At 38.5% G+C, this 25,696-nt stretch overlaps 2 protein-coding genes and 2 long non-coding RNA genes across 4 annotated transcripts; 3 read left to right on the top strand and 1 right to left on the bottom strand.

Annotated features, from left to right (window-relative positions):
- Positions 1-5,719: 5,719 nt before the first annotated feature.
- LOC100245274 (cinnamate beta-D-glucosyltransferase-like) lies at positions 5,720-7,664 on the top strand. The gene has a single exon (XM_002285343.4). The coding sequence runs from the start codon at positions 5,998-6,000 to the stop codon at positions 7,435-7,437; it is 1,440 nt and encodes a 479-aa protein (XP_002285379.1). The 5' UTR covers positions 5,720-5,997; the 3' UTR covers positions 7,438-7,664.
- A 1,838-nt stretch (positions 7,665-9,502) lies between these two features.
- LOC104878819 (uncharacterized) lies at positions 9,503-12,514 on the bottom strand. The gene is made up of 2 exons (XR_785454.3): positions 9,970-12,514; positions 9,503-9,896 (listed from the first exon to the last, which is right to left on the bottom strand). It is a non-coding gene; the product is annotated as an uncharacterized LOC104878819 (long non-coding RNA).
- Positions 12,515-13,147: 633 nt separating this feature from the next.
- Positions 13,148-25,686, top strand: LOC100250399 (uncharacterized). The gene is made up of 2 exons (XM_002285346.5): positions 13,148-13,682; positions 24,968-25,686. Exons 1-2 carry the CDS (start codon positions 13,425-13,427, stop codon positions 25,244-25,246), a joined length of 537 nt encoding a protein of 178 aa, XP_002285382.1. The 5' UTR covers positions 13,148-13,424; the 3' UTR covers positions 25,247-25,686.
- LOC109122368 (uncharacterized) lies at positions 13,689-16,618 on the top strand. The gene is made up of 2 exons (XR_002029785.1): positions 13,689-15,135; positions 16,324-16,618. It is a non-coding gene; the product is annotated as an uncharacterized LOC109122368 (long non-coding RNA).
- Positions 25,687-25,696: the final 10 nt, after the last annotated feature.

Genomic DNA, 25,696 nt, shown 5'->3' with positions numbered 1-25,696 from the left:
GTTTTTACATCCATATGCTGTAAGTGAAGATTTTTTTTTGCCATTAACCCAAGTACCATTCTAATAGTGGTCAGTTTGACCACTGGGGAGAAAATCTATGTGTAATCAATGTCTTTCTTCTATTGAAAGTCTTTTACTACAAGTCTTATTTTGTACCTCTTACTACCATCATTCGTCATTTATTTGGTATACCCATTTATTTTGCAAAGCCTTTTTCCTTTTTGGTAGCCTTGCCAACTGCCATGTTTGATTGGACACTAATGAATCCATTTCATCTTTCATGACTAACTCCCACTTGATTGATTCGTCAACTTGTACTGCTTCTTCACAACTTTTTGGTTCACCTTTATTAGTGAGCAAAATGTAGTTAAGTGAAGAGGAATATCTTTGTGGTGGCTTGATAGTTTTGGAAGATTTTTTAGGTTCAATCACAGGAGTATGCTGATTCACTTTTGAGGTCATATTCTCTTGATCTTTTGGGGGTGTGGTTTCTTAAACTTCATAAACATTCACTTGTAAATCTTCCATCAAAAAATCTTTCAAGTGAACTACTTCAGGCATCCTCACTTCAAAATTTGAATTATCTAAAACTTTGTTTGACCTATTTTTATAAAACACTTGCTCATTGAAGATTACGTCCTTACTTTTGATGATCTTTTGATTTTAGTCATCCCATAAATGATAGCCAAACTTGGTGCCACTATAACCAATAAAAAAACATTTCTTAGATTTCAGATTAAGTTTACTTCTGGCAACAACATTAATGTGAACATAAGAAAGACAACCAAACACTTTCAAAAAAGAAAGATTTACCTTTTGGATGTTTTAAACCTCTTTAAATGTTCTACAATCCAAAGGAACTGAAAGACCTTTATTGATTAGGTAAGTTGCAATGTTAACTGCATCTGCCCAAAACATCTTAGGCAGTCCTATGTGAATCCTCATACTCCTTATATGCTCATTTAAGGTCTTGTTCATCATTTCAATCATACCATTTTGTTAAGGTTTTCCAGGAATAGTTTTTGTCATTTTGATCACGTTCTCAATGCAATACCACTTGAAATGATCATCATCAATGTATTTCCCCCTATTATAAGATTTCAAACATTTCGCCTTTAAGTTTGTCTCATTCTCAACCATAACCTTCCATTTTTTAAAGGCATCAAATATGTCATATTTATTCTTTAGAAAATAAACTCATGCCTTCCTAGTTAAGTCATCAATGAGTATTATATAATATAGTTGGATCCTTTAAGAGAGGCTACATTCAAAGACCCTCATACATCCATATGAACCAACTTCGATTTTTCTTCTTTCAACTTCCCACCAACTTTAAAGAAGCTTATCATTTTCTTTTTTTTTTTCTTTTTTTTTAAAAAGATAGCACTCACACAATTTGTGCTCGGTAGATTTCAACCCTAACAATTTACCATTTGATACGAGTACTTTCATTCATTTTTCACTCATGTGCCTAAGTTTACAATGCCACAAATCTGAATTAACATTACTTTCAACAACAAAAACCATATCTCTACAACTGCATGTCATGTATAGTGTTCTAGTTTTGTTTTCTCACATAACAACCATAACACCTTTCGTAACATTCCACACACTATTGGTGAAGGTCACATTATGTCCTTCATCATCAAGTTGCCCTACCAAATTAAGATTACATATCGATTTCGGTTCATGTCTCACCTTATGAATTTTCCACACAAAATCGTTTGACATCTTCAAATGAATGCCTCCAACATCCACAATATCTAGTGGTTCACCATTTGCTAGATACACCTTCCCATATATCTTAGAAACATAGTTCTCCGTAGTTTCTTGGTGTGCAATTGTGTGAAAAGATGCCCATAAATAAAAAACCCAAGAATAAATAGGACTATCAATTGACATAAATAAGGTATCATGTATCTCGTCAGTGACTGCATTTGCAACATCACCTTTGTTTTATTTCTTCTTTTTTAGTGCTTTATAGTGCTTCTTTATATAACCTATTTTCCCATAGTTCTAACACTCTACATTCTACCCAAATCTAGAATACTTCTTCTATTCCTCAACTTTGATTTACCTTTATTCCGATTAGAATTTTTATCATTCCCCATAACCCTACTCTCGATATTTAAGGCAAAACTCGATGCTGATGCTTTACTTAAATCAATTCTACGAACCTTGACATTATTAAAATTCAACTTGACATTGCGTACAAAGTTACTAACAACTACCCTTATGGGTTCCCAATTGTTTGGTAGAGATGTCAAAAGAATTAGAACATAAACCTCATCATCAAAATCAATTTCAACAAATGACAATTGATTATAAAACACATTCTCTAGAAAGCAAAATCTATACCATTCAACTTCCCAATTCCATGTGCTGAACTATCTTCACTAATCTCTTAATCTAAGCCAAAAGCTTTGATATCGGTTGTTAGAATTAAAACACCTTAATCCTAATTTTTCTAAAGCAACAATAAACAAATACGAAAAAAAATCAAAGCATAAGAACACATGAGATTCATAGTGGTTTACTCTCAATGTGAGAGTTTTGTTATATTATTATTATTATTATTATTATTATTATTATTATTATTATTATTATTATTATTATTATTATTATTATTATTATTACAGTACTAGCTATGAATCATTAATAATTAAGTGGAATATGATGCAAGACTATGTATTAATTTATAGAATTATAAACCTAAACAGTATTACTTCAGATATTTTATGGTGCCCAACTGCATGTCCACCGAATCTCTCCATACGACCAAGATGCTTGGAAAGTTTGTTGACTGTGCTGCTATCATAAATTAAAAAATAAAATGAAAACCACTAATTAACTTGATTCCAATTTGGCCCATTGCCATATTCCAATACCCTGAAAATTTGAAGAAGTTATAACTTATCATTTAACTTTGACTCATGCACTGCAGAAGAATTCAATCATACAGGGAACCTAAATTTTGTACTGAAACTTACATCCCCACCCCTACACTTGGTCAAGCCTTTGTTTTGAAAAGAAAGCACCTTATATTCCAATCTATATGTGGCTACTTCCCAATTTTATATGGCCACCTTGACCCACAAGTAGGAAAATGGGTGTACTTGCCTGAAAAATTAGCTGCCAGAATGCAATTTACAAGAGGGCAGTGCCGCATCCGTGTATCTTGAAGTTTTTGTATTTTTGCTCTTCAATGCCCGGTCTAACCTTTAGTATTAATTTAGAAAACATAAGAGACTTTGATTTGATTGGTTCGCTAGCTCTTGGGGAAAAAATCACTGTAAATTGATTGGTAGAGTCGCATAAATTAACAAAAAAAAAAAAAAAGGTTTAATACACTTTACCCCTCAACTATCCCGTGTTTTGTACATTGCCCTTTTAGGTTTAAAATCGAACACATTGCACCCCAAACTTTTTAAATTGCAACACTTTATCTTTTTCGTTAGATGGTGTTAGTTTAAGTGGATGGAAATGTTACGTGTTGTCCACGTAACTAACTAATGAAGGGTAGATTTATAAATTCCTAAATCCAAAAAGTTGCTCACTCCCTTAGTCTTCGTCTTTGTTTTAGATGGTATTTGTTTTTTTAGCTTTTTATTGAAAGTAATTTAGTTTTAGAATTTAGGTTGTTTGTTTTTCTACTTTTTCATGACTTATTATAAACTTTTTACTAAATAAAAAAAACTAAAATATTTAGCTTTTTCTAAATAGAAAAAATAACATATTGATTTTTTTTACTTTTTAATACTTAATAGAAATAAAATACTATAAAAACAAACAACCTAATATTTAACACTATTAAGTATTAAGGTTCTATTTAAAATTAAGTAAAAAAACAAACACCATCTTAGTCTGTAACATATTGCACCCCTAACCCCATTTGGTTGTTGAGAAAATGTAAAAACAAAATGAATCAAAGTTCTTAAATTGTAATATTCATTGACCTCACTACAATTAGTTAACATAGTTGAGTAGAGATTTCAATTTCCTTTTAAAAATTAGATCAGAGAAAACTCATAACAACTCAAAATTCCAATCTCCCTTCTTTTTCCCCACTTTCTCAACAACCAAACAACAAGAACATGTAAAGTCAAACCACCCAAATCCCACCATTCATCGAGCATTACACACACAAAAACAATTTCACCTACATGGGTACCCTTCAAAATCAACCTAGAAACCAAAAACCAAAAAAAAAAAGTCATTCTAATAATCACATCAAGAAATGCCCATTTGTAGACCCTCAAAATTCAAAACTCCAAGCTCTCTTAGCTCCTTTTTCAGAGGTAGAAGATCTACAATGCTTAAGAAAACAATGTATGATTAGGGTTTGGAGATTGGAGTAAGAAGGAGGAGAAGATGGTAAGAAAACGAAGACAAGATGCTGAAACTGCTAACACTTAAGAGAAAGGGAAAATGCTGAAAATTGCACTCCAAACAAGGTTAGGGTTTGATGAAAATGAAGATGAAGACTGAGGGAGGGAGAGTTGCTTGGGGATTTTTTGGTTTGGGAATTTACAAATTTACCCTTCATTAGTCCATCACATGTACAACACGTGAGATTTCCATCCACTTAAACTAAACCGTTCAATGAAAAATACAGAGTGTTGCAATTTAAGAAGTTTGGGATGCAATGTGTTCAATTTTAAACCTAAAGGGACAATGTGCAAAATACGGGATAGGTTAAAAGGGTAAAATGTATTAAACCCAAAAAATAATTAATGATAAAGCTGATTGAAACTTTATTATATAACCAACCACAGCTACAATTTCATCACTGAGTCAACCCCCATTTAATGGTTTAATAAGTAGAAGAATTAGATATCCATACCAAAAAATTAGATCAAGATAAGGAAAAGAAATTTTTTCTCCTTTTCTTCTAAAAGCAACAATTGTAAGAACAGTTATCCCTACTTGTCTCTCATGATTTTCTTTTTGTTTTTCCTCTTACTTTTCCTGGAAACTCGTAAAGACATAACAAATACTCTAGTCCTTGAACATGGAATAAAGTTAGGTGACAGCCGCATAGTCAGCCTCAAGCGTAGACCAACTTCTATAGATTTTCTTACATATTTAGTTCTACATACTTCCCGTTCAGGTTATTTTGACGTTTCTAGTTGGCGAATTCTATTTTGACATGAACTCATGCCCAATTTGAACAACTATTGCATGTATCATAACAATTTCCATTTCCCCTGCTCCAACTGTATTTTCTTTAACCCAACGTCCAGCCCCGGGATTTTGAATATTAGTTAGGTAATAAGAGATAAGACCTTTGTCACCCACCAACTTAAAGTTAAAAAGAACAGCTCACACTTTTTGTAATTCATCGTCACAATTCGTACTTAAAGGGAGGACAAGAATAAAAATATAGAAAGTATGTTTATGCTTATCTGAAGATTAATTCTTGAGCAGAACACCAAAGAGTGCCTTAACCATTTGTATGCTTGGGTTTAAAAAATACTAAAAAAAATAAAATTATAATGAAAATCGTTTTTATTTTTGTTTTAAATGTATACTTTAAAGCTCCTTTATTCAGTTAAAAAATGCATGTAAGGAAAGTTGATAAAAAAGAGTGAACCTGACCCAAGGATTGGTAGAGATTTTACCTGTGAAGATTTCAGAATTCCTTATTAATTATGGTCTAGATGTCAATCAAGACGATTGTTATTATGGTGAATTTGACTCTTGAATTGAAGATTGTGTCATATCAACTACTACTCCTGTGTTATCTCCACTCTTTCTGCTCTGCATTTTGCTAAACCAAACCTTCAGCATATCCGAGGTAGCTACCTAACAGTCGTTTCCCACGCATTGAAACTTTGAATTGATCAGCATTTCTCCAAGGGTATATAATAGCAGTCTTCCCACATTTATCTTCCATCCATTCCATATCCAATCGATTTCTCTATTATAATTCTCTTTCCTCTCTTTATTGAATATTCATTTCTCCCTGTGATAGTAAGCTGTGGAAGTTGAAGAAGAATGGGGTCTGAATCAAAGCTAGTCCATGTATTTTTGGTCTCCTTCCCTGGACAAGGGCATGTTAACCCTTTGCTTAGGTTGGGGAAGCGTCTGGCTTCAAAGGGCTTGCTTGTGACTTTCACGACCCCAGAAAGCATTGGGAAGCAGATGAGGAAAGCCAGTAACATCACTGACCAACCAACGCCGGTCGGAGATGGTATGATCAGGTTCGAGTTTTTTGAAGATGGGTGGGACGAGAACGAGCCCAAGCGCCAAGACCTCGACTTGTACTTGCCACAGCTGGAGCTCGTGGGCAAGAAGATTATTCCTGAAATGATCAAGAAAAACGCTGAACAAGATCGTCCAGTTTCGTGCCTCATCAACAATCCATTTATTCCATGGGTCTCTGATGTTGCAGCTGATCTTGGACTTCCCAGTGCCATGCTTTGGGTTCAATCTTGCGCTTGCTTGTCTACTTATTACCACTACTACCATGGCTTAGTCCCTTTCCCCAGTGAAGCTGAGCCCGAAATCGATGTTCAACTTCCATGTATGCCTCTTTTGAAGTATGATGAAATCGCCAGCTTCTTGTACCCGACTACTCCATATCCATTCCTGAGGAGAGCCATCTTAGGGCAGTACAAGAACCTGGACAAGCCCTTCTGTATATTGATGGATACATTCCAAGAGCTGGAACCCGAAGTCATTGAATACATGTCCAAGATCTGCCCAATCAAACCTGTAGGCCCTCTATACAAGAACCCCAAAGTGCCAAACGCCGCTGTCCGTGGCGACTTCATGAAGGCCGACGACTGCATCGAGTGGCTCGACTCCAAGCCTCCCTCCTCCGTCGTCTACATCTCTTTTGGAAGCGTCGTGTACTTGAAACAAGAGCAAGTCGACGAGATCGCTTATGGGCTCTTAAACTCCGGCGTGCAATTCTTATGGGTGATGAAACCGCCGCACAAAGACGCCGGCCTGGAACTCCTAGTTCTCCCAGAAGGGTTCTTGGAAAAGGCCGGCGACAAAGGCAAGGTGGTCCAGTGGAGCCCGCAAGAGCAAGTCTTAGCCCACCCCTCAGTCGCCTGTTTCGTGACCCACTGCGGTTGGAACTCGTCCATGGAGGCTCTCAGCTCCGGCATGCCGGTGGTGGCGTTCCCACAGTGGGGAGACCAAGTCACCGACGCCAAGTACCTGGTCGACGTGTTCAAAGTTGGGGTGAGAATGTGCAGAGGTGAGGCGGAAAACAAGCTCATCACCCGGGACGAAGTGGAGAAGTGTCTGATTGAGGCCACAACCGGTGAAAAGGCGGCGGAGCTGAAGGAAAACACCATGAAGTGGAAGAAGGCGGCGGAGGAGGCAGTTGCAGAGGGCGGCTCCTCCGATCGGAATCTTCAGGAGTTTGTGGACGAGGTCAGGAGGATGAGTCTGGAGCTGGTTTGCAAGTCAAAGAAAATTTGAAAGAGAACGGTCAACGTCCTCATGATCATAGGGTGTTTGGAAATGTATCAAGTATAATTTTGATGTAGCGTGAAATAAGGTAAGAGAACCATTGGGTATTCGATGTTCAATTACCTACTTTTGTTATTCCTCTCCTGGATAAAACGGTGTCGTCTCATGGCACTTGTATGTTTTCCCTAGTTTTGTCACCCATTATTATTATTATTATTAACTGGTGAATCGATGAATTGATGGTCCCTTGAAAACTCATGAACAATGATTACATAAAAGGTTTTGGATGGGGGCGGTAGAAGCATTATAAAGCTACGCAAGCCTTACAAGAAAAAAAAAATTTCCACATAATTTTAAATCAAGTAAAAAATATCATAATTGACAAAATAAAGGAAAAGAAAATTTTAAATTACGCTAAAAGGAAAAAGTAATAATTCAACAAAAAAAAATAAAAATTCATATCCAATATTAATTCGGAGACCTTATTATTACCTTGTAATACTAGAAAAGATGAAAACGAAAATGCATGATTTTTTTATACATGTAATAATTATGTGTTGTAGGAAAAAGATGTTTTCCAAGGTAAAATTTAGGAATAACATAATAATACCAATTAAAGATAGAGATAAAGTTTCCATTAAATTGATAAATGAATCTCAAAATTTTATTTCCATGTTATATGTTTCATCAAAATCTATTAAATATGGGGGCAATTTTTTTAAAAAAGACTAGGATATGCATATCTATAAGGGCGTTAGTACCATTAATGATGATCATAAATGACTAATAGCAAAGATAAATATGATATAAAATCATTTATTTTTGTAAAATATAATTGTGAATATTTACCTTACTTTAGTTCTATAATTAATGATAAAAATTCGTTATGATAGTTACAATTTGGATATTTAAATTTTGAAAGTTTAAAATTAATTGCTCTGGGAAGATGGTTTTGGGTTGCCTTTTATTAATTTTTCAATTGAGGTTTGTAAAACATGTGTTTTAGGGAAGAAAAATAGAGATTCTTTTCCTACGAAAAATCATGAAGAGCTAGAAAACCTTTTGAGTTGATTAATTTGAATTTATGTTTAGTAGGGGATCCCTCGAATGGAAATCTTTTATAACTTTTATTAATGATTTTAGTCGGAAGACTTGAGTCTATTTTTTAAAGCAAAAGGAAGTTGCATGTGAAAATTTTCAGATTTTTAAAGCTTATTTGGAAAAATAAATTTGACATACCATAAAAATTTGGAGAATTATGATTTTTTTGAAAAAATGTGGTATTGAGCATCAATTAAGTACAAGATACACTTTGCAACGAAACAAAATTGTTGAGAGAAAAAAATAAAATAATTATGGATATGATGCACTTAAAACAGTTACTTAAAATATTTTGGGTCGAAGCAATTTCTTGTATAGCTTATCAATTGAATAGGTGCGTCATTAAAATTGTTTATGAAATGACTCCATAAGAAGCTTGGAGTCATAGGAAGCCTTGATGACAAAGGTGAAATGTGCATTTTTATTGGTTATAGCAAAGTGACAAAAAGCCATAAATTATACGATCTACAAACCAAGAAGGTTATTTTCAGTGGTGATATTATTCTTGATGAGCAAGTACTATGAGATTGACCCTCTAATGAATATGGAGCAAGTGTTCAAATCCATCTCAAAGAGCAAAGTGTGGATCAAAGTATGCAAGCTACTAGTGCACCAATCATGTCTAAGTCATCAAGGCATCCACAATGTCAACATATTTTACTTGCATGCCTACAAGATTGTGTGGTTGGTGATGACACTGACCCTTGATGACCTTCGGGAAAAGTTAAATGCACAGCTAAAGCTTAAGCCCCAACACCAGAAAATAGCTTAGGCTAAAAGCTTGCCTAGTCTATGTAAACTAGAATTATGATCGGTCTTGCTGAGCAGCCAAGACCTTAAACGATCCAAGCCATAAGATCACCAACCCCTTTTACGGGTCAAAGGTCATAATTCGACCACTTTCTTTGGCCTTGGAAGGGGATCCACACGCTTCCAACACCAAGCAATCCTTTTCCCAATCTCATCGATCATATATTAGAAAATATTTGATTAAGCGTGAACCAGTAAACATATTGACATGCATTCATAATTATCCAAAATAGCATGGCAAATTAAAAGAAGCCTAACATATGCACCAAAGCTAACGAAATACAAAAAGAGTCGCCTTATCACAGTAGGTTAAAAAGGCAAAAAAGCAACCCCCAGCCTAGTGGTAGAGTAATAAGTGACTTGGTTCTCTTTGAAAACACATTGATGTTAATCTCTAAAACCCCACCTTTGTCTTTGGGGAAAGATAAGCTCGCCATAGAGAGCACATGAAGGGCTCCACCCTTGGCTTGAACATCTTCTTTTGTTCCCAGAAATGGGATCTCCAGCAGTGACCTTATCCTGCCCCTCTGTTGGTTGACCTCCAATCAAGCCAAGTTCTTGGAACAATAGAAAGTGAAGTGAGGCACTGGTGAATGCAGCTAAGAAAAGAAAAGAGTAGGAAGAGCTAACCTCAAGGTCGGACTTGGTTAGGCCACCACTTGTACCAAATGACGGGTCGTCCACAAAAAATTACTCAGACGGACTCTCAGATTTGCTACTAGACCCGAACTCTAGGGGGTCAGAGGACTCTATACCCAACGTCAAATGTGCCTCACTCTAACCTAACACAAACGCTTTGGAGCTACCAAAAATTAATTGGACCACTTCAGCACGTGATCAACCTACAACTGGGTACCTTGGTAGGAGGGTGCACCCATAAGCAACCAACTCCAGGTTGGGCGAAATACCAGACCTGACTGTCAAAGGGACAATGTCATCTGCCGCATCCCCATCTTTGGCATTTAGTTTAAAAGCCTGCAGATTGGCTCGTGATCACTCCTAACATCTCGTGACCAGGCTACTCCTCTATGCGTGTCGTGTACAAGAATAATATAGAAGGAAAAAGATTGGGAGGAAAAGGAATAAATGGATATCACCACCCTTAATTTTGATTTTGCTTGTCCCGAGCTAGGAGATCGCTGGTTAGTTGTTTGTACACCCTATCACAAAGATCTTCCTTCTTAGACCAACTCTTTTGCAAGCGAAGAAGATTGGTCTCACACAACACCTTGGCATATCTGGTTTCTTTAAGGGATTGCTTAATTCCTCATTTTTCTCCAAGCAAAACAACAAGATGAGACTCAAATTCAGCTATGCGCTCCTTCAATCGAGAAAATTCTTATTAATAATTAGCAACAATGCCACGTTCAAGCTCCAGTTTTGTTGTAAGCTGGGAGAGTTCTTCGGTCGTGTTAATTAAGCTCAACGAAAAACTCTTATTTTGACTCCTCAACTCGACGTGATCAAATTGAGAAGATGTGAGGCGTCGACAAACGTCAAAATTAAATCGAAATGCTTGAAAGAAAAACAGAAGACAATACAATCAAGCATATACATTGTGAAATTCCCAGAATAAGTTAAAACTTCAATATACCTTATAGCACAACCCAATGGACTTGTCCATCACAGCCAAGTCGGAGAGATTAGACATGAACTTGGAATCCCCTGACATTAATGTTCGCCTTCCCACCTCAATAATTGGAAGTAGATCATCCTTAACGGTCATGGCATGAGAAGTAACTTTCTTTGTTTTCTTCAAATCTAAACCAGGAAGCAAATGAGGCAAAGTTGAATATTTCTGTAAAAGAAATCGTTTGTTCATAGCAGCAGAGTCGACTTTGGCTTCATTAAAAATAGGAACCTTAGACTTAACCGAACCCTCTGGGACTTCGATACCACCAATAAGATTGATTGGACTGGAACACGAGGACAGTTTACTCTTAGGTGCAGAGATAGAAGAGAGAGTCACTCTACTGATTGAGTGAATTCTGCTGGGAAAACCTGGAACTGCAGGACAACCCACAGAACCACCAGTGCTAAACCCAACATTTTGAGATTTTCCTTCCGAAGAGGATGGCTTTAAAGCAAGTTGCTATTGTTTCCTCTTTAAGCGCTCAGCAATAGAAAGAGCAGGGAGCAAAAACTTTCTCTCCAACGGCAGTGGTTCTTCAGGTTTAATGAAAGACAGACAAGAGGCAAAAAAATAAGGCCAAAAGATCCAAGTGGCGTATACTGAGAGGGTTTTAGCAAGACTTTCTAATCTTGAAGAGTTCTATCAATATCAAATGAACTCGCAATTGACTGAAACCCCAAGGAAAGAGCCAACGAAACAAAACAATCAGCTTGAAAGACCCAATCAACATTGACACACACTCGCAACATTGTGAACTCTTGGAACTTTTGGAAGACCCTCAGGTTCCGAAATGCCAAACTCCCACTTACCTGATACTACTACCAAACCCCGGCCAAGGTCCTTGTTTGTTAAAGGCGCACCTATGATAAAGCAGCTCATGCCTAGGTAGGGAGACATGTACCATTCATGTGGAATGTGAGACCTCATCGCAGTACAGATGTAAAACACATCTATGACCGAAATGCCCAAACCCCTCATATGATCCAGAACGGCCAAGGACATAGTTAACCTTATCATGTTAATACACAATTGGTTTGGGGCAAGATGAAGGTGGTTCACGATGTCTTTGAACAAGGGAGGTAGTGGCAACTTGAGACCAACCTCAAAATAACTCTTTGACAACAACATTTCCCCTTTATCAGGGCTTCCCATGATAAAATTAACCTCACCATCCTCAACAAAATGGAGATTCAGTGAAAGCGGGATATTGAACTCCGGGCGAAATTCCTCCAGCGACCCGGAAACGTTCATTCCCTTACCTTTCTTCGACATGGCCAGAGGGGGAAGGGTATAAGCAGTAGGAAGCAACAAATATGATGAAAAATGAGAAGATTAAAGCCTTACCTCGTCTATGATGAAGTAATTGCAAACCAAGAAGAAACAGAACCATAATTAAAAGAGAAGTTCCCATTGGAAGACGAATTTAGGAGTCGCCACGTGGCATAATCACGACCCTTGGACGCGCGAGACTCTGCGATAACCACCTTGGGAAGAAAAATTGATGATGCCATCAGAAATGCTCCCAAAATCATTATTAGCGTGAAGCAGTTACAAAGTCCTACCTCTTCGTGAGGTTTTTCACTTTCATTTAAGATAGGTTTGGAATTTATTTTTTAATTTAGTTTTTTTTAAATAGCTTTTTAAGAAATAATCTTTCATTTTCAATTTATTTTCTCTTTTTTATTTGGACAAAATTATGATAGATTTTAAATTATTTTTTCTATTACGATAATTTAAGAATTATTTTTTTAAATTATCATACTCTTATAAAAAATCTATTAAAAAGACAATTGACAAATTAACCACGAGACAATTGAATTCACACATATTAAAAGAGAGAAAGAAAAGATAGTGCATTTTATTGAGATCTAATTAGAAAGTTGAATAATTAAATTCTTCTTTTACTAGAGTTAACCCAAGGTTTATTGCTCAAAATTACCTCAAAGTTATTGAAATGAAATTCCAACCCGATTAACTTGGCCCATATATTATTTGAAATTTAAGACTTCTTTATTTATATTTGTATTTATCAAATATTTTTATATATCAATTTGAATTAAAAAAATTAAAATTTTTTTTATTAAAATTTACACAAATCAACAAGCCTAAAATATATTCATAAAATACAAAAATTATAAAATAAAAAAAATTAAAAAAAAAATTTGGGAGTAGAAAATCTAAAAATATTTTTAAAAAGTAGGCCATCCAAAATTTTCTCATCCCTGAACTTATTTTTAAAAAAAAAGAAAAAGAAAAAAAAAAAGAAGACCTTTTTCCATTGTTTCTCATTTTCCCTCTTTCTATCTCGTTTTTAATTACACTGGCTTCGCCCCCTCTCGCATCAATCCTGTTTTCTGATTCCGTTTCTAATTTCTACAACTCTCTCGCACGACTGAGAGAGCCATGAGAAGCTGAAAACTCCAGGTTGAAAATTTTAGGGTTTTCAGGGAAAATGTCATCGGGAAGATCGAAGAGTCTCACCGACGGAGACTTGCAAGTCATTCCGGCGCCGGAGAAGCCAAAGCCTGCCCTTCCTCCGCTTCCTCCAGTCGTAGGATCCATGGCGCTTGTCGAGTATGCGCCGCCAGCTCCATTGGAGGATGAGGAAGACCTGGAAGTTAAGCTTCGGCGGATCATCGATCACGTTCCAGTTCGTGTCAGCAACACCTCCGGGAGTTCCGCTGGTTCGGGCTCTGGAGACTTCCATCAGGTAAAGCACCCATCGTCTCTGTGTATTAAAACCCTAGAGTGAAATTCCGTGTCTAAATTGTTCAATCTCGTGTTTTTAAATGTTGCTGGTTGATTCAGTTGTTTAACCTAATTGTTTCCTCTAATTTCTGAGAGAACATGGGAAGAGAAGAAATTTAAATCGTCGACTAGATTTTTCATTATTTAGGGGCTGGAAAATTAAAACCTTTATTATACTGAGCTTGGTGATACAACTATGTTGAGCGTTTTGTATATTCATTTTTCACAATTTGTGCTATAGTGAAAAAACTAAAATGAAAGAGGCCAGAGGAAGTTTTACAGTGATTTTCCTTTTTCTTTACGCAAATAGAGATAAATTAAGGAATACCTGTCAGAATGCGGGAATGCCACCGTATAGCGAGGAAGTATAAAGAGAGCACCACAGAATGAAGAGACAAAATAAACAGGAACTACTTCCTAGTCCTAGCTTAAACTTTCAATGAAATCCAACAAGGGGCAATTACCACCCCTAATGGGATTTTCGACCATTTCTCCTTAAAATCGCAAGTCATTCCTGCTCTCCCCAAATGCACCAGAACAAGCAGAGATGAGCCATTCTCCACACTTTTCTCCTCCTCTAATCCAGCTTTCAAGCAGGCAGCCCTAGAAGAAGAGATTATGCCCTGAAGAACTCACTACAATCCAAAAATTGTGAATAAGAGATCCCACTGCAAAAGGGCTTTGTCATAGGAAATAAGAATATGGTTTGTTGTCTCCTATCAAGTTTTACATTAGCTACATTTGTTTTGAGAGAACAGCCCTCAAAGGGAACCTCAAATCTCCTTTGCTAGGAACTGCAGCAAGCTCACAGAAGGCAAAGAGTGGTAAAAAGAGTTCACCATGAAACAGCCCTCTGTTGCCCTTCTTCCACAAGCTACCCACCCCTACCCTAACCAGGCTTATGGAATGAATGCACTCCAGAAGGTTTAGAAGGTTTTCTATATGGAGACATGGAGAATGGGAAGAAATATCATTTAGTAGGCTGGAGGGAGGTGTGGTCTCCTTTGATTTAGGTGCTAGGTTGTTTTGTTTGTTTAATGAAATCGTGTTATAAGAATGGTTGTTGACATATGCTATATAAAAATAAAGTTTGCGGGGAGGAGTTGTGCCTGGGAAATATATGAAGTTCCTATGGGTGTGCCATTGAAATGTGGAAGGATATTAGAAAGGAGTAGGGTGGTTTTTCCAAATTTGTGGTTTTTGAGGTTGGGTGTGCAAAAAGTGCACTTTTAGAGTAGAATTGTGGATCAAGTGGTGTATATCACTAGTAAGGTTTTTAGTTCTGGTTAATGGTGCTCCAATAGGCTTCTTTAAGAGTTCTAGGAGTCTAAGACAAGAAGATCCTCTCTCACCCTTTTTGTTTGTAATTGCTATGGAGGCTTTTAATTGTTTGCTCAAGGGGGCTAAGGTTGGAGGTTTTTTCCAGGTTGGAGGGTGAGTGGTAAAGGTGGAGATGGAGTGGATATCTCCCATCTTTTGTTTGTCAGTGATATGTTAATTTTGTGAAAACTGAATCAAGACCAGTTGACTTACCTTAGTTGGTTGCTTATATGGTTTGAGGCCATTTCGAGGCTTAGCATTAACTTGGAAAAAAGCGAGTTAATTTTGGTGAGAAGGATGGAAAATGTAGAAGAGTTGGCCCTTAAGTTTGGTTGCAAGGTGGGAGCACTTCCGTCATCTTACTTGGGTGTCCCCCTTGGTGCTCCTTTCAAGTCTTTGGTGGTATGGGATGGGATAGAGGAGAGGTCTTGCAAAAAATTAGTCATGTGAAAAAGACTGTACTCATCCAAGGGTGGGAGGGTTTCCCTAATTTGGAGCACTCTCTCTAGCATGCCTATCTATATCATGTCTTTGTTCGTATTCCAAGGATAGTTAGGATGGGGTTGGAAAGGATTTCCTTTGGGGAGGAGGAGCCCTTGAGCAGAAGCCTCACTAAGTAAGGTGGTCCATTATTTGTACAAATAAGAGCAAGGGTGGATTGGGGGTAAAGAACCTTGCTAAACTTAACAACACCCTTCTAGGTAAATGGATTTGGCAGTTCGTAAAGGATAGGAAGGCTTTGTGGAGGCAAGATATTAGTGGCAAGTACGGTGTGGAATAGGGAGTTGGCGCTCTAAGGTGGTAATAGATAGTTATGGGGTAGGGTTATGGAAAGCTATTGGAAAGGGTTGAGGACTTTTTAGGTAATAGAGTTGCTTTCTTAGTTGATAGTGGGCGAAGGATGAAATTTTGGAAAGACAAGTGGTGTGGTGATGCGACACTATATACTTTTTTCCCTGCTCTTTATGTTATTGTTGATTCTAAGGACGATTGCGTGGCGGATGTTTAGCACTCGACAATTGAAGGGGAGTGTTGGACCTCTTGTTTTTCTAGGGCCCTTAATGATTGGGAGCTAGATTTGGTAGAGTGGTTTCTTTTAAGTTTGCAGAGGAGTATGTGCAGGGATTGGGAAGATAAAGTGATTTGGACAAGATCGAAAAATGGGAAGTTTTCTATTAAAGCCCTATATTTGACCTTGGAGACAGGAAGTATAATGCCCTTTCCTGCTAGTGTGATTTGGAATTCTTGGGTTCCCTTGAAGGTGGGTTTTTTTTGGTTGGGAGGGTTCTTGGGTAAAGGTGTTAACTTTGGACCGTTTAAAGAGGAGAGGGTGGTTTTTAACAAATAGATGTTTCCTTTGTCTTGAAGAGGAAGAGACCATTGACCACATCTTTATCCATTGTGTCAAGACAAGAGTGTTATGGAACCTTTTGTTCTCTTTGCTTGGTGTGCTTTGGATACTTCCTTCCTTACTTAGAGACACGCTCTTAGAATGGCATGGTTCTTTTGTGGGTAAAAGGCGTAAAAAGGTGTGCGGGCAGCTCCTCTTTGCTTGTTTTGGACCGTTTGGAAGGAAAGTGAAGAATTTCTGAATTCCTTTATTGATTTTTTAGGTACACACCATACACATATATATACACAAATGACTGAATAAAAAAATATCAATCTAGCTTGATTCTCTCCTAAAATTAGGAAACTGAATCATCCTAAATGATTTCTCCTTTTTTATTCCTAAAATAATTTCCTAAATTAAAACCCTAACTTTGAATGCCAAATTTCAACACTCCCCCTCAAGCTGGAGAATATATATCATATAATCCCAGCTTGCAAGTTAAGTCTTCGAAGTTAGGCCTAGGTAAAGCTTTGGTGAGGATGTCTGCGGTTTGGTGCTTGGTAGGAACATAGTTCAATTTAACCGTCTCACTAGTCACCTTCTCTGTGATGAAGTGTCTATCAATCTCAACATGCTTGGTCCTGTCATGATGCACGAGGTTCTTTGCTATGCTTATAGCTGCCTGATTATCACACATCATCAGAATTGGAGATGAACTCGTTTGTCCCAGTTCACTAAGAACCCTTTTTATCCAAATCCCTTCACAGATTCCCTGTGCAAGAGCTCTGTACTCAGCTTCTGCACTATTTCTGGTTACAACTGATTGCTTCTTACTCCTCCAGGTAACAAGATTTCCCCAGACAAAAGAACAATATCCAGAAGTGGACCGCCTGTCAATGATGTTTCCTGCCCAATCCGCATCTGAGTATACTTCAGTGTCACGGTTCTCTGTCTTTTTGAAGAATAGACCTTTCCCTGGTGTCATTTTTAAATATCTAAGAATCCTGTAGACTGCTTCCATGTGTTCCTCAGTGGGGCTGTGCATGAATTGACTTACAGCACTCACTGCAAAGCCAATATCTGGCAGAGTGTGTGAGAGATAAATCAAGCGCCCGACAAGCCGCTAATATCTCCCCCTGTCTACCGGTGTACTTTCTTTCTCGATACCAAGTTTCTTCTGACTATCCATAGGAGTATCAATTGGTTTGCATCCAAGCATACCGGTCTCCTTAAGAAGATCGAGTATGTATTTTCTTTGAGAGACTATAATTCCCTTCCTTGATCTAGCCACTTCCATACCAAGGAAATATTTCAAATTTCCAAGGTCTTTAACTTCAAACTCTTCTGACAAATACTTCTTCAAATTCTGTAATTCCTCCATATCATTCCCAGATAGAATAATATCATCGACATAGACTATCAATATGACCATTTTCCCGGCATGAGACTTCTTGACAAATAGAGTATGATCAGTCTGACCTTGTTTGTAGCCTAGCTTCAGGACTGCTTTTGTGAATCTATCAAACCAGACTCAGGGAGATTGTTTAAGGCCGTACAAGGATTTTTGGAGTTTGCAAACCTGATTCTTTGCCATACTTCCTTCGAAACCAGGTGGTATTTCCATATAGACTTCCTCTTCTAGGTCACCATTCAGAAACGCATTTTTTATGTCCAGTTGTTGCAAGCACCAATCTTGATTGACAGCCAATGAGAGAAGAATCCTGATAGTGTTCAGTTTTGCAACAGGAGCAAAAGTCTCCTGAGAGTCTATCCCATAGGATTGTGTAAACCCTCTAGCTACCAAACGAGCCTTGAATCTCTCGACTGATCCATCTGCTTTGTATTTTATGGTGAAAATCCACTTGCACCCCACGGGCCTCTTCCCAACCGGCAAATCTGTGATAGTCCACGTCCCATTCTTCTCAAGTGCATCAATCTCATCTTGTACTGCCTTCTTCCATTCTGAAATTTTTAATGCCTCTTGTATTGTGTTGGGAACTTGAGTATCATCAAGAGAAGTAGCAAATGCTCTGTAAGATGGTGATAGCCCTTCATACGTAACATAATTCCCAATTGGATGATTTGTACATCTCCTAACACCCTTCCTCAATGCAATCGGCAGAGTAGAATCATCAATGTTGGGAATTAACACCTCTCCAGCCCTATCCTCACCTATGTTCTCTTCAGGAAGACTTGAATTGGAGTCAATATATTGGCCACATGTTGACTGTGATCCGTGCTCTAATTTCTGTCTTTTCCTCCTCCTGATGTAAACTTGTAAGTTCTCATTAGCAAGTTGTGGGGCTATAGGTTGAATAGGCATGGGAGACTGGATGGTCACAGGAGAAGGAACATTTGTGTGCTGGGCTGGCTGGACTGATGACGGCATGGGTGTGGACAACTCAGTGGGCGCGAATTGGGAAGGATTTGGTGACTCTGAGTGAAAAGAAGGTACACCCTCAAGAAGAGACTCCCAAACTTGATGTTCATTTATGCTCTCCCCCTGAACATGAAATTTGGGATAGAAGAAGACATGTTCAAAGAAAGAGACGTCCATGGTGGTGTAAAATCTTTTGTTGGTTGGAGAATAGCATTTGTACCCTTTTTGGGTTGGAGAATACCCTAGGAAAATGCACTTATTTGCTCGATGAGCAAATTTGCTACAATTTTGAGGATACACATGAACGAATGCCGTGCAACCAAATACTTTGAGTGGTAAATCAGAAGAGGCTGCATGGGTGTGAGGAAATTGTTTTAAGAAAAGTTGACGTGGGGATTGAAAGGTAAGCACTCTGGATGGCATACGGTTAATCAAATAGGTAGCTGTGAGAATAGCTTCCCCCCAGAAATAGTTTGGAACATTAGAGGAAAACATAAGGCACCGGGCAACCTCCAAGAGATGTCTATTCTTGCGTTCAGCCACCCCATTTTGTTGTGGGGTGTCAACGCAAGAACTTATGTGTATAATGCCGTGATTTTGAAGATAAGTACTGAGACTACTAGTAAAGTATTCCTTTGCATTATCTGACTTGAGGACTTGAATTTTGGAATTGAATTGATTTTGAACCATAAGATTGAAGGTTTGAAAAATGTGCCCGACCTCTGACTTTTCTTTCATAAGGAAAACCCATGTTACCCGTGTATGATCATCAACGAATGTCACAAACCATCGAGTGCCAGAAATATTTTTTATCCGGGAGGGACCCCACACATCACTATGTACTAGAGAGAAAACAGTCGAAGGTTTGTATGGGATTTGAGGATATACTGTTCGAGTATGCTTTGCAAACTGACAAATTTCACAATGATAAGATGCTGGATTTTTATTGATAAATAATTTGGGAAACAATTTTGCAAGGTAAACAAAGCTAGGATGACCAAGGCGATAGTGTAACATTATAATCTCACTATCTTTATTGACCTTAGAATTTGACACAGAATTGAAGGACTCTAACATACTCTGAGACTGTACGCAACTTGCTTGAGAGACTTGGTTTGAGAATTGGCCACATGAGAGGAGGTAGAGCCCGGAACACAGTTCAGCACTGCCAATCATCTTCCCTGATTTCAAGTTCTGAAAAACACACGAGTTTGGATAGAATTTAGTAACACATTGGAGATCACAGGCCAATTTGCTAATGGACAAAAGATTACAATCCAAGTTTGGAACATGGAGGACAGAGTCAAGATATAAGTCTTTAGTAAGTTTTATAGAACCTGTCCCGGCAATTTTTGACTTTGAACCATCAGCAATATGGACGGATGAATGACCATTACTTGGCTTGTAATTTTGAAGAATGGCAGCATCTCCTGTCATGTGATCAGAAGCACCTGTGTCCACTATCCACGACTTCATTCCTCCTCGATTAGCAGTGAAGGCTACACCGGTAGTATTGCCACTGCCAACTTGGCTTAATAGTTTCTGTAGCATCTCCATCTGCTCTTTGTTGAATGGACTCGGCTCGGGAACAGATGTGCTCTCAAAGTTGGTAGCCACGTGTGCTCTGCCATCTCTGTCAACCCGTGGCTTTGGTTTCCAATCAGCCGGTTTGCCATGAAGCTTCCAGCAAGTCTCCTTATAATGGCCTGGTTTCTTACAATAATCACACCAAGGCCTATCCCGTTTCTGACGATCTCCACCACTACTATTAAATGACCGAGCAGCAAGGGCAGAGGCATCCAATGTTGGGGCAGGTTGCTCTTTGGATCCCATCATCACTTTCTTTCTACTTTCTTCACGCCTAACCTCTGAAAAAGCCTCCTTGAGACTTGGGAGGGGTTTAATGCCCATGATTCGGCCTCTAACATCATCCAATTCCCTGTTTAGTCCTAGGAAAAACTTGAACAGTCTCTTTTGTTCTACAATTTTCCTGTATGTTGCTGCATCATCAAAACATTTCCATGAGTGAGTCTCGAATAAGTCAAGGTGCTGCCAATACCTTGTGAGTGTGTTGTAATACTGAGTAACTATCTGCTCTCCTTGGCGGAAGTCATGTAGGGCTGATTCAACCTGAAAAAGTTCTGAAGTATTTTCAGAACTTGAGTAAGTTTCTTTGGCTGCATCCCATATGTCCTTTGCAGTCCCAAACAGCAAGAAATTTTCACCTATGTCATTGTTCATGGAATTGATAAGCCATGACATGATCATGCTGTTTTCAATCTTCCACTTCCTGAAACCCGGTTCTGTAGTTTCTGGCATGGCTGCTTCTCCAGTGAGGTACTCATCCTTTCCTTTCCCGCAAATGAACAGCAACACAGATTGTGACCACTGTAAATAGTTATGGCCATTTAATTTGTGTCCTGTGATGAGAATAGGAGAGGAATCACTGCCACCAAGGTTTGGAATTTCAGATCTGCCCCCTGATTTTGGTGACGTGATGCTGGATACTTGTGATGATGCCATTCCGTATTTTGTCATGGACCGGAAAGGTAGAAGAACACTTCCCAAGGCACATGCAGGGATTGGAGTTGAGAAAAAATAGCCAGAGGACGTCGGAAAAACTTATCGGAGGGCCCGCGGAGGCAAAAGAACCCCAAAAGAGGCACGTGCAGGGCTCGAATGGGAAAAACAGGTAAGAAGGGTGGCTGGTCGGCGTTAGGCGAGTCTGGAGGAGGAAGCGCGTCGCCGGAAAGTGGCTCACGCGCCCTCACCCGCCGGCGCGTGAGATGCAGTCGCCGGCCGGAAAAACGCGCGTGGACGGCGCGTGGATGGTTTTCTGGCTCCGGTGGTTTGGGAAAAATTGGAGATCTTCTCCAGGCGCTCCTTGCGGTGTAGAAAAAACCGTCGCCGGAAAAGTTGCCGGCGGTGAATGTTTTCTGACGACGATTCGACCGTCCGGAAAACGTTTTTTTTTCCCTTGGCTTTGAGAACAGGGACTGATGACAGGAATGAGAGATGGCCAGAGAGAGAGATGGTCGGATTGAGAGATGGCCAGAGAGATTTGGCCGGAATGAATGATGGCCTGAATAAGAGGTGGCCAGAAGGGATTAGGGTTTCAGAAAACTGGCTCTGATACCATGAAGAATTTCTGAATTCCTTTATTGATTTTTTAGGTACACACCATACACATATATATACACAAATGACTGAATAAGAAAATATCAATCTAGCTTGATTCTCTCCTAAAATTAGGAAACTGAATCATCCTAAATGATCTCTCCTTTTTTATTCCTAAAATACTTTCCTAAATTAAAACCCTAACTTTGAATGCCAAATTTCAACAGAAAGAAACAAAAGAACATTTGAGAATAAGGAACCGTTCGTTCAAGGACTAAAACACACTTTCTTTTGTAATATATGGGATTGGTCTAGGTTGTTTTTTATTTGTAGTCCTTCTTCGGTTGTAGATTTTGTGGATTGGGTGAGTTCTTTTTGAGGGGGGCATAGTTTTTTTGTTGGTCCTTCTCTTTTTATTTGTGCTTTTAAGCGTTTGTTGTATACCCTTGGTGTACTTTAGAGCGCTGTTTTGTCGCTTTTTGTTTATAATACACTGTTGCTTTACTCATAAATAAATAAAAAAGGTGCACTTTTGGAGTGATATGAGGTGTAGATTTTACATGCTAAGGATGAGATATTTGAATTTGAATTTGTATTTGTATTATATAGCAGTACTAAAGACATTGTAGGATCAAGCTACTTGACTCAAATCAGTGGTAAAGGAGTTGGAACCTAAGTTTGTTAGGAATATTTAGGTTGGTAACAGGCATGCTTGGAAGCTTTATCAGAAGAGGTTATGTAGTTGCTACTTACTATTGCGGGGTGGGGGAGAAGGGGTTGCATGGAAGCTGTTGAGTGGAGGGATGTTTACTGTAAATTTGCATTCTGGGGCTATGGTGGGTGGTGTAAGGCCATTTCCTGGAAAGGAAGTTTGAGGCTTCAAAGGTGGTTTTCTTTATGTGAAAGGTCCCTAAGGAAAAGATATTAACGGGTAAAAGTCATAGTGAATTGGTGTTGTATCTATAAGAGAGATGGTTAATTATCCAATCACTTTCTTCTTCATTTAAGTGCGGCTCCGGTGTTGGCCTCGTTCTTTGCCCTTTTAGAGTGGAGTGTGCCATGCTTGGCTTCTATAAAGTCAGTTTTGGGCATGGGATAGCATTTTTGTTGAAAGGAGAACGCTGTGGAAGGTTGTTTGCCTTTTTTCTTGGTGTGGACACGCATACTTTTGAACAGAAGGAGCTCTTGGTTATGAAGTTAAAGGAGGTTTTATTAAGATCCCTTTTTTTCTATGGACACCGCAGTGTTTCATGTGGTTACTGAACAGATTTTGCAATGGTGGCACTGTAAAGGGTGCTTGTTTTTCTCTCTATTTTTCATGTCTTTTTCCCTTGTTGGTGTACTTTGTACACATGGTATGTACTTGGATTACATCCCCATAGGTGGCTTTAATGGATTTTAATGTGGAGTTCAAAATTTCCTTCTTCTGTGGCGTGGGATTTGGAATTTTGGTTTATACAATCCCTTTGGTTACTGAATTATTAGGATCTTTTGGCAAGGAGTTAAAAATTTGGAATCTTCTGATAAAGGATGTGAGAAATATTCTCAAAATTGGGCTACATTGTTCCCCCCTTTGAGACTCACATTTCAAAGTGGAGGCAAAACAGTTCAAGTGTGCTGCTGTTCAAATCTGGTTTAATGTCCTAGGAAGCCATAACACAAATTTGGTTTAAACATCAGGAGTTTAGTATCACATGCTTACAGGGCCATGTGCTGGCTCCAAATTGCTTGGAGAGAATTTTAGCAGCAGGTTTAGATCAGAAAGTTAAAGTTCGAAGAGATGCTAAAACAATGTACACACCATGTGGCCTCTTGTGTGCCCATAAAGGAACGTAGAGGAAGGGAAGGAAAAGCAGAGAAGAGGGAGTGGAGATGGGGCAATTTTGATAGAAGGTGAAAAAAAAAAAAATGTGCAAGTTGTGGAGGCAGAGAAGAGGAGGTACTTGATAGGGAAAAATGGGAGTGAGCATGCACTGAGTATGAAGCTTGCTTGGATGCATAGCCTGGTTCTAATGAGCGTGTGCATGCATTGTCTGGATGGTAGCTATCAAAAAAGCTTGAGAAATGGTAGTTTTGTGTGGCATCTTAAGGTCTTTCTAAATGGACAATTCTAGGATAGAGTGAAATAGAGAAGAAGTGAACCTCCACTGTTTAGGGTATGCGGCATGGATGTGGGCAAGGGACATTGGCACAACAAAACACAAGTAGTCCTTAAAATGTAGGACATGGACACTGAGGGACCTTAATAATATTTTTTAGTATATTTGCTCATTTTCATACTGCAGCAAAGATGAAGAAGCCCCCTTGAGCCTATGTGTTTATTCAAATTACCTGGAGCTTGTTGTGTTGGAAAAACTGGGCAATTTTCTTCCTCCTAATGTGTAGGTTAAATTGAATACTGATTCCTTTTGACTTCTAAGGCACCTGGGTAATGCCTGGAGATAGGCATGCTTCAAGATGAAGGCAGAGGGTTATTGTCTACTCCTCTAGTGGAGGGAATTTGCTAAGCTTTTTTTGGAGAGTTATGAGCCTTATACCGGTAAGAAGCTTGCCTGGGACATTGATGAGAATGGTGCTGGTTGAGTCCAATTCTAAAAAAGTTGTGAATTGCCACAAAAGAAGGGCCTCCAAGTTTGACCCTATGGACATTTAAGCGAGACTTCTTGGTAGGATTTGAGAATGTAAAACCAAGCAAATTAACTGGGAGGACCAGTCTTAACCATACGATTTCTCATTATTTTTCATTTCCATTTCTCTACTCTGGATAAGTTGATTTCTCTTAATTAAACATTCCAATGGAGCAGATTGACCGCCTCCTATTTGGATTAATGCAATGGAAACTGTAGTTTCTTTCAGAAAAGGTAATTAATTTTTGACATCACCTTGAAATCTACTGGAACTGCATTCTTTTTATTATCTATATTTCTTTCAGTTTAATTTCACATTAACCCAAGGATGCTGTTTATTACTTCGTTGCTCACTGCTGCACCTTCAATAATGAATAAGAATAAAGGATTTTTTGTTCATATTTGCCTTCTGTCTGATTATACCCTGTACTTTGGTTTCATTTTTTCCCTCAAATTATGGTTGCAAACAGTACCGCCAGATGAGACGTAAAGAGCAAGACCGACTTGCACGGATGGATGTGGACTACCAGAGAAGAAAAGAAATAGCGGAATTCAATATGAGACAGGAGGAAAGAATGAAAGCTGCAGAAGAACGGACGGCAAAGAAGCGTTTGAAACGCCAGAAGAAAAAGCAGAAGAAAAAAGAGAAGAAGATCAAATTGAATGCTGGTGGGGAAGAGCAGCAGAAAGAAGAATCTTCGGATGATGATGGAGACTCCTCCGAGAATGGTGAAGATATTGTGAAGTGAACAAGCTTGTACTGAAATTCTGTCCAAGCCCGCAGTTGAAGCTCGGTTCCATATCGACATCTCCAAGGAAAGGAAACTGGAGGAGTCACCAACTTCATTGGATTTGAGGGTTCTGTTCCAGTTATTATTAATGCCAAACTTGTATCTCAACTTTGGAAGGTGAAAATGCGAATGAAATAGTTGATTTCGCATAGGGAACAAATTTGTTACCTAGTTAAAAATTGAAAAAGGTTTCTGTCTTTTTCCACACTCCCCTAGGGTTCGAGTCTTTGATATCCAGTCAGCATCATGTTCAACAGAGAACAGGGTCTTTATGTCTTTACGTTGTCAATGTCAAAATGGGTTGTGTCACGTTAAATGTACTTTTTCTTTGCGTAATTATAACATTGATATGACATAAAATATATATATATATATATATTATTTTTTTTTTCCCTAAATATTTTCCAA

Source organism: Vitis vinifera, chromosome 3 (assembly GCF_030704535.1).
Source record: "Vitis vinifera cultivar Pinot Noir 40024 chromosome 3, ASM3070453v1".
NCBI lineage: Eukaryota > Viridiplantae > Streptophyta > Magnoliopsida > Vitales > Vitaceae > Vitis > Vitis vinifera.
Note: the sequence above shows the minus strand (reverse complement) of the source record. Positions and strands in the feature narration are given on the sequence as shown.

What these genes read in the sequence shown, in the direction of transcription:
- LOC100245274 (XM_002285343.4), top strand. Translation starts at nt 5,998, where the DNA reads ATGGGGTCTGAATCAAAGCTAGTCCATGTATTTTTGGTCTCCTTCCCT.
- LOC100250399 (XM_002285346.5), top strand. Translation starts at nt 13,425, where the DNA reads ATGTCATCGGGAAGATCGAAGAGTCTCACCGACGGAGACTTGCAAGTC. An exon ending in GCTCTGGAGACTTCCATCAG is followed by an intron (nt 13,683 to 24,967) that starts GTAAAGCACCCA and finishes GGTTGCAAACAG; the next exon opens with TACCGCCAGATGAGACGTAA.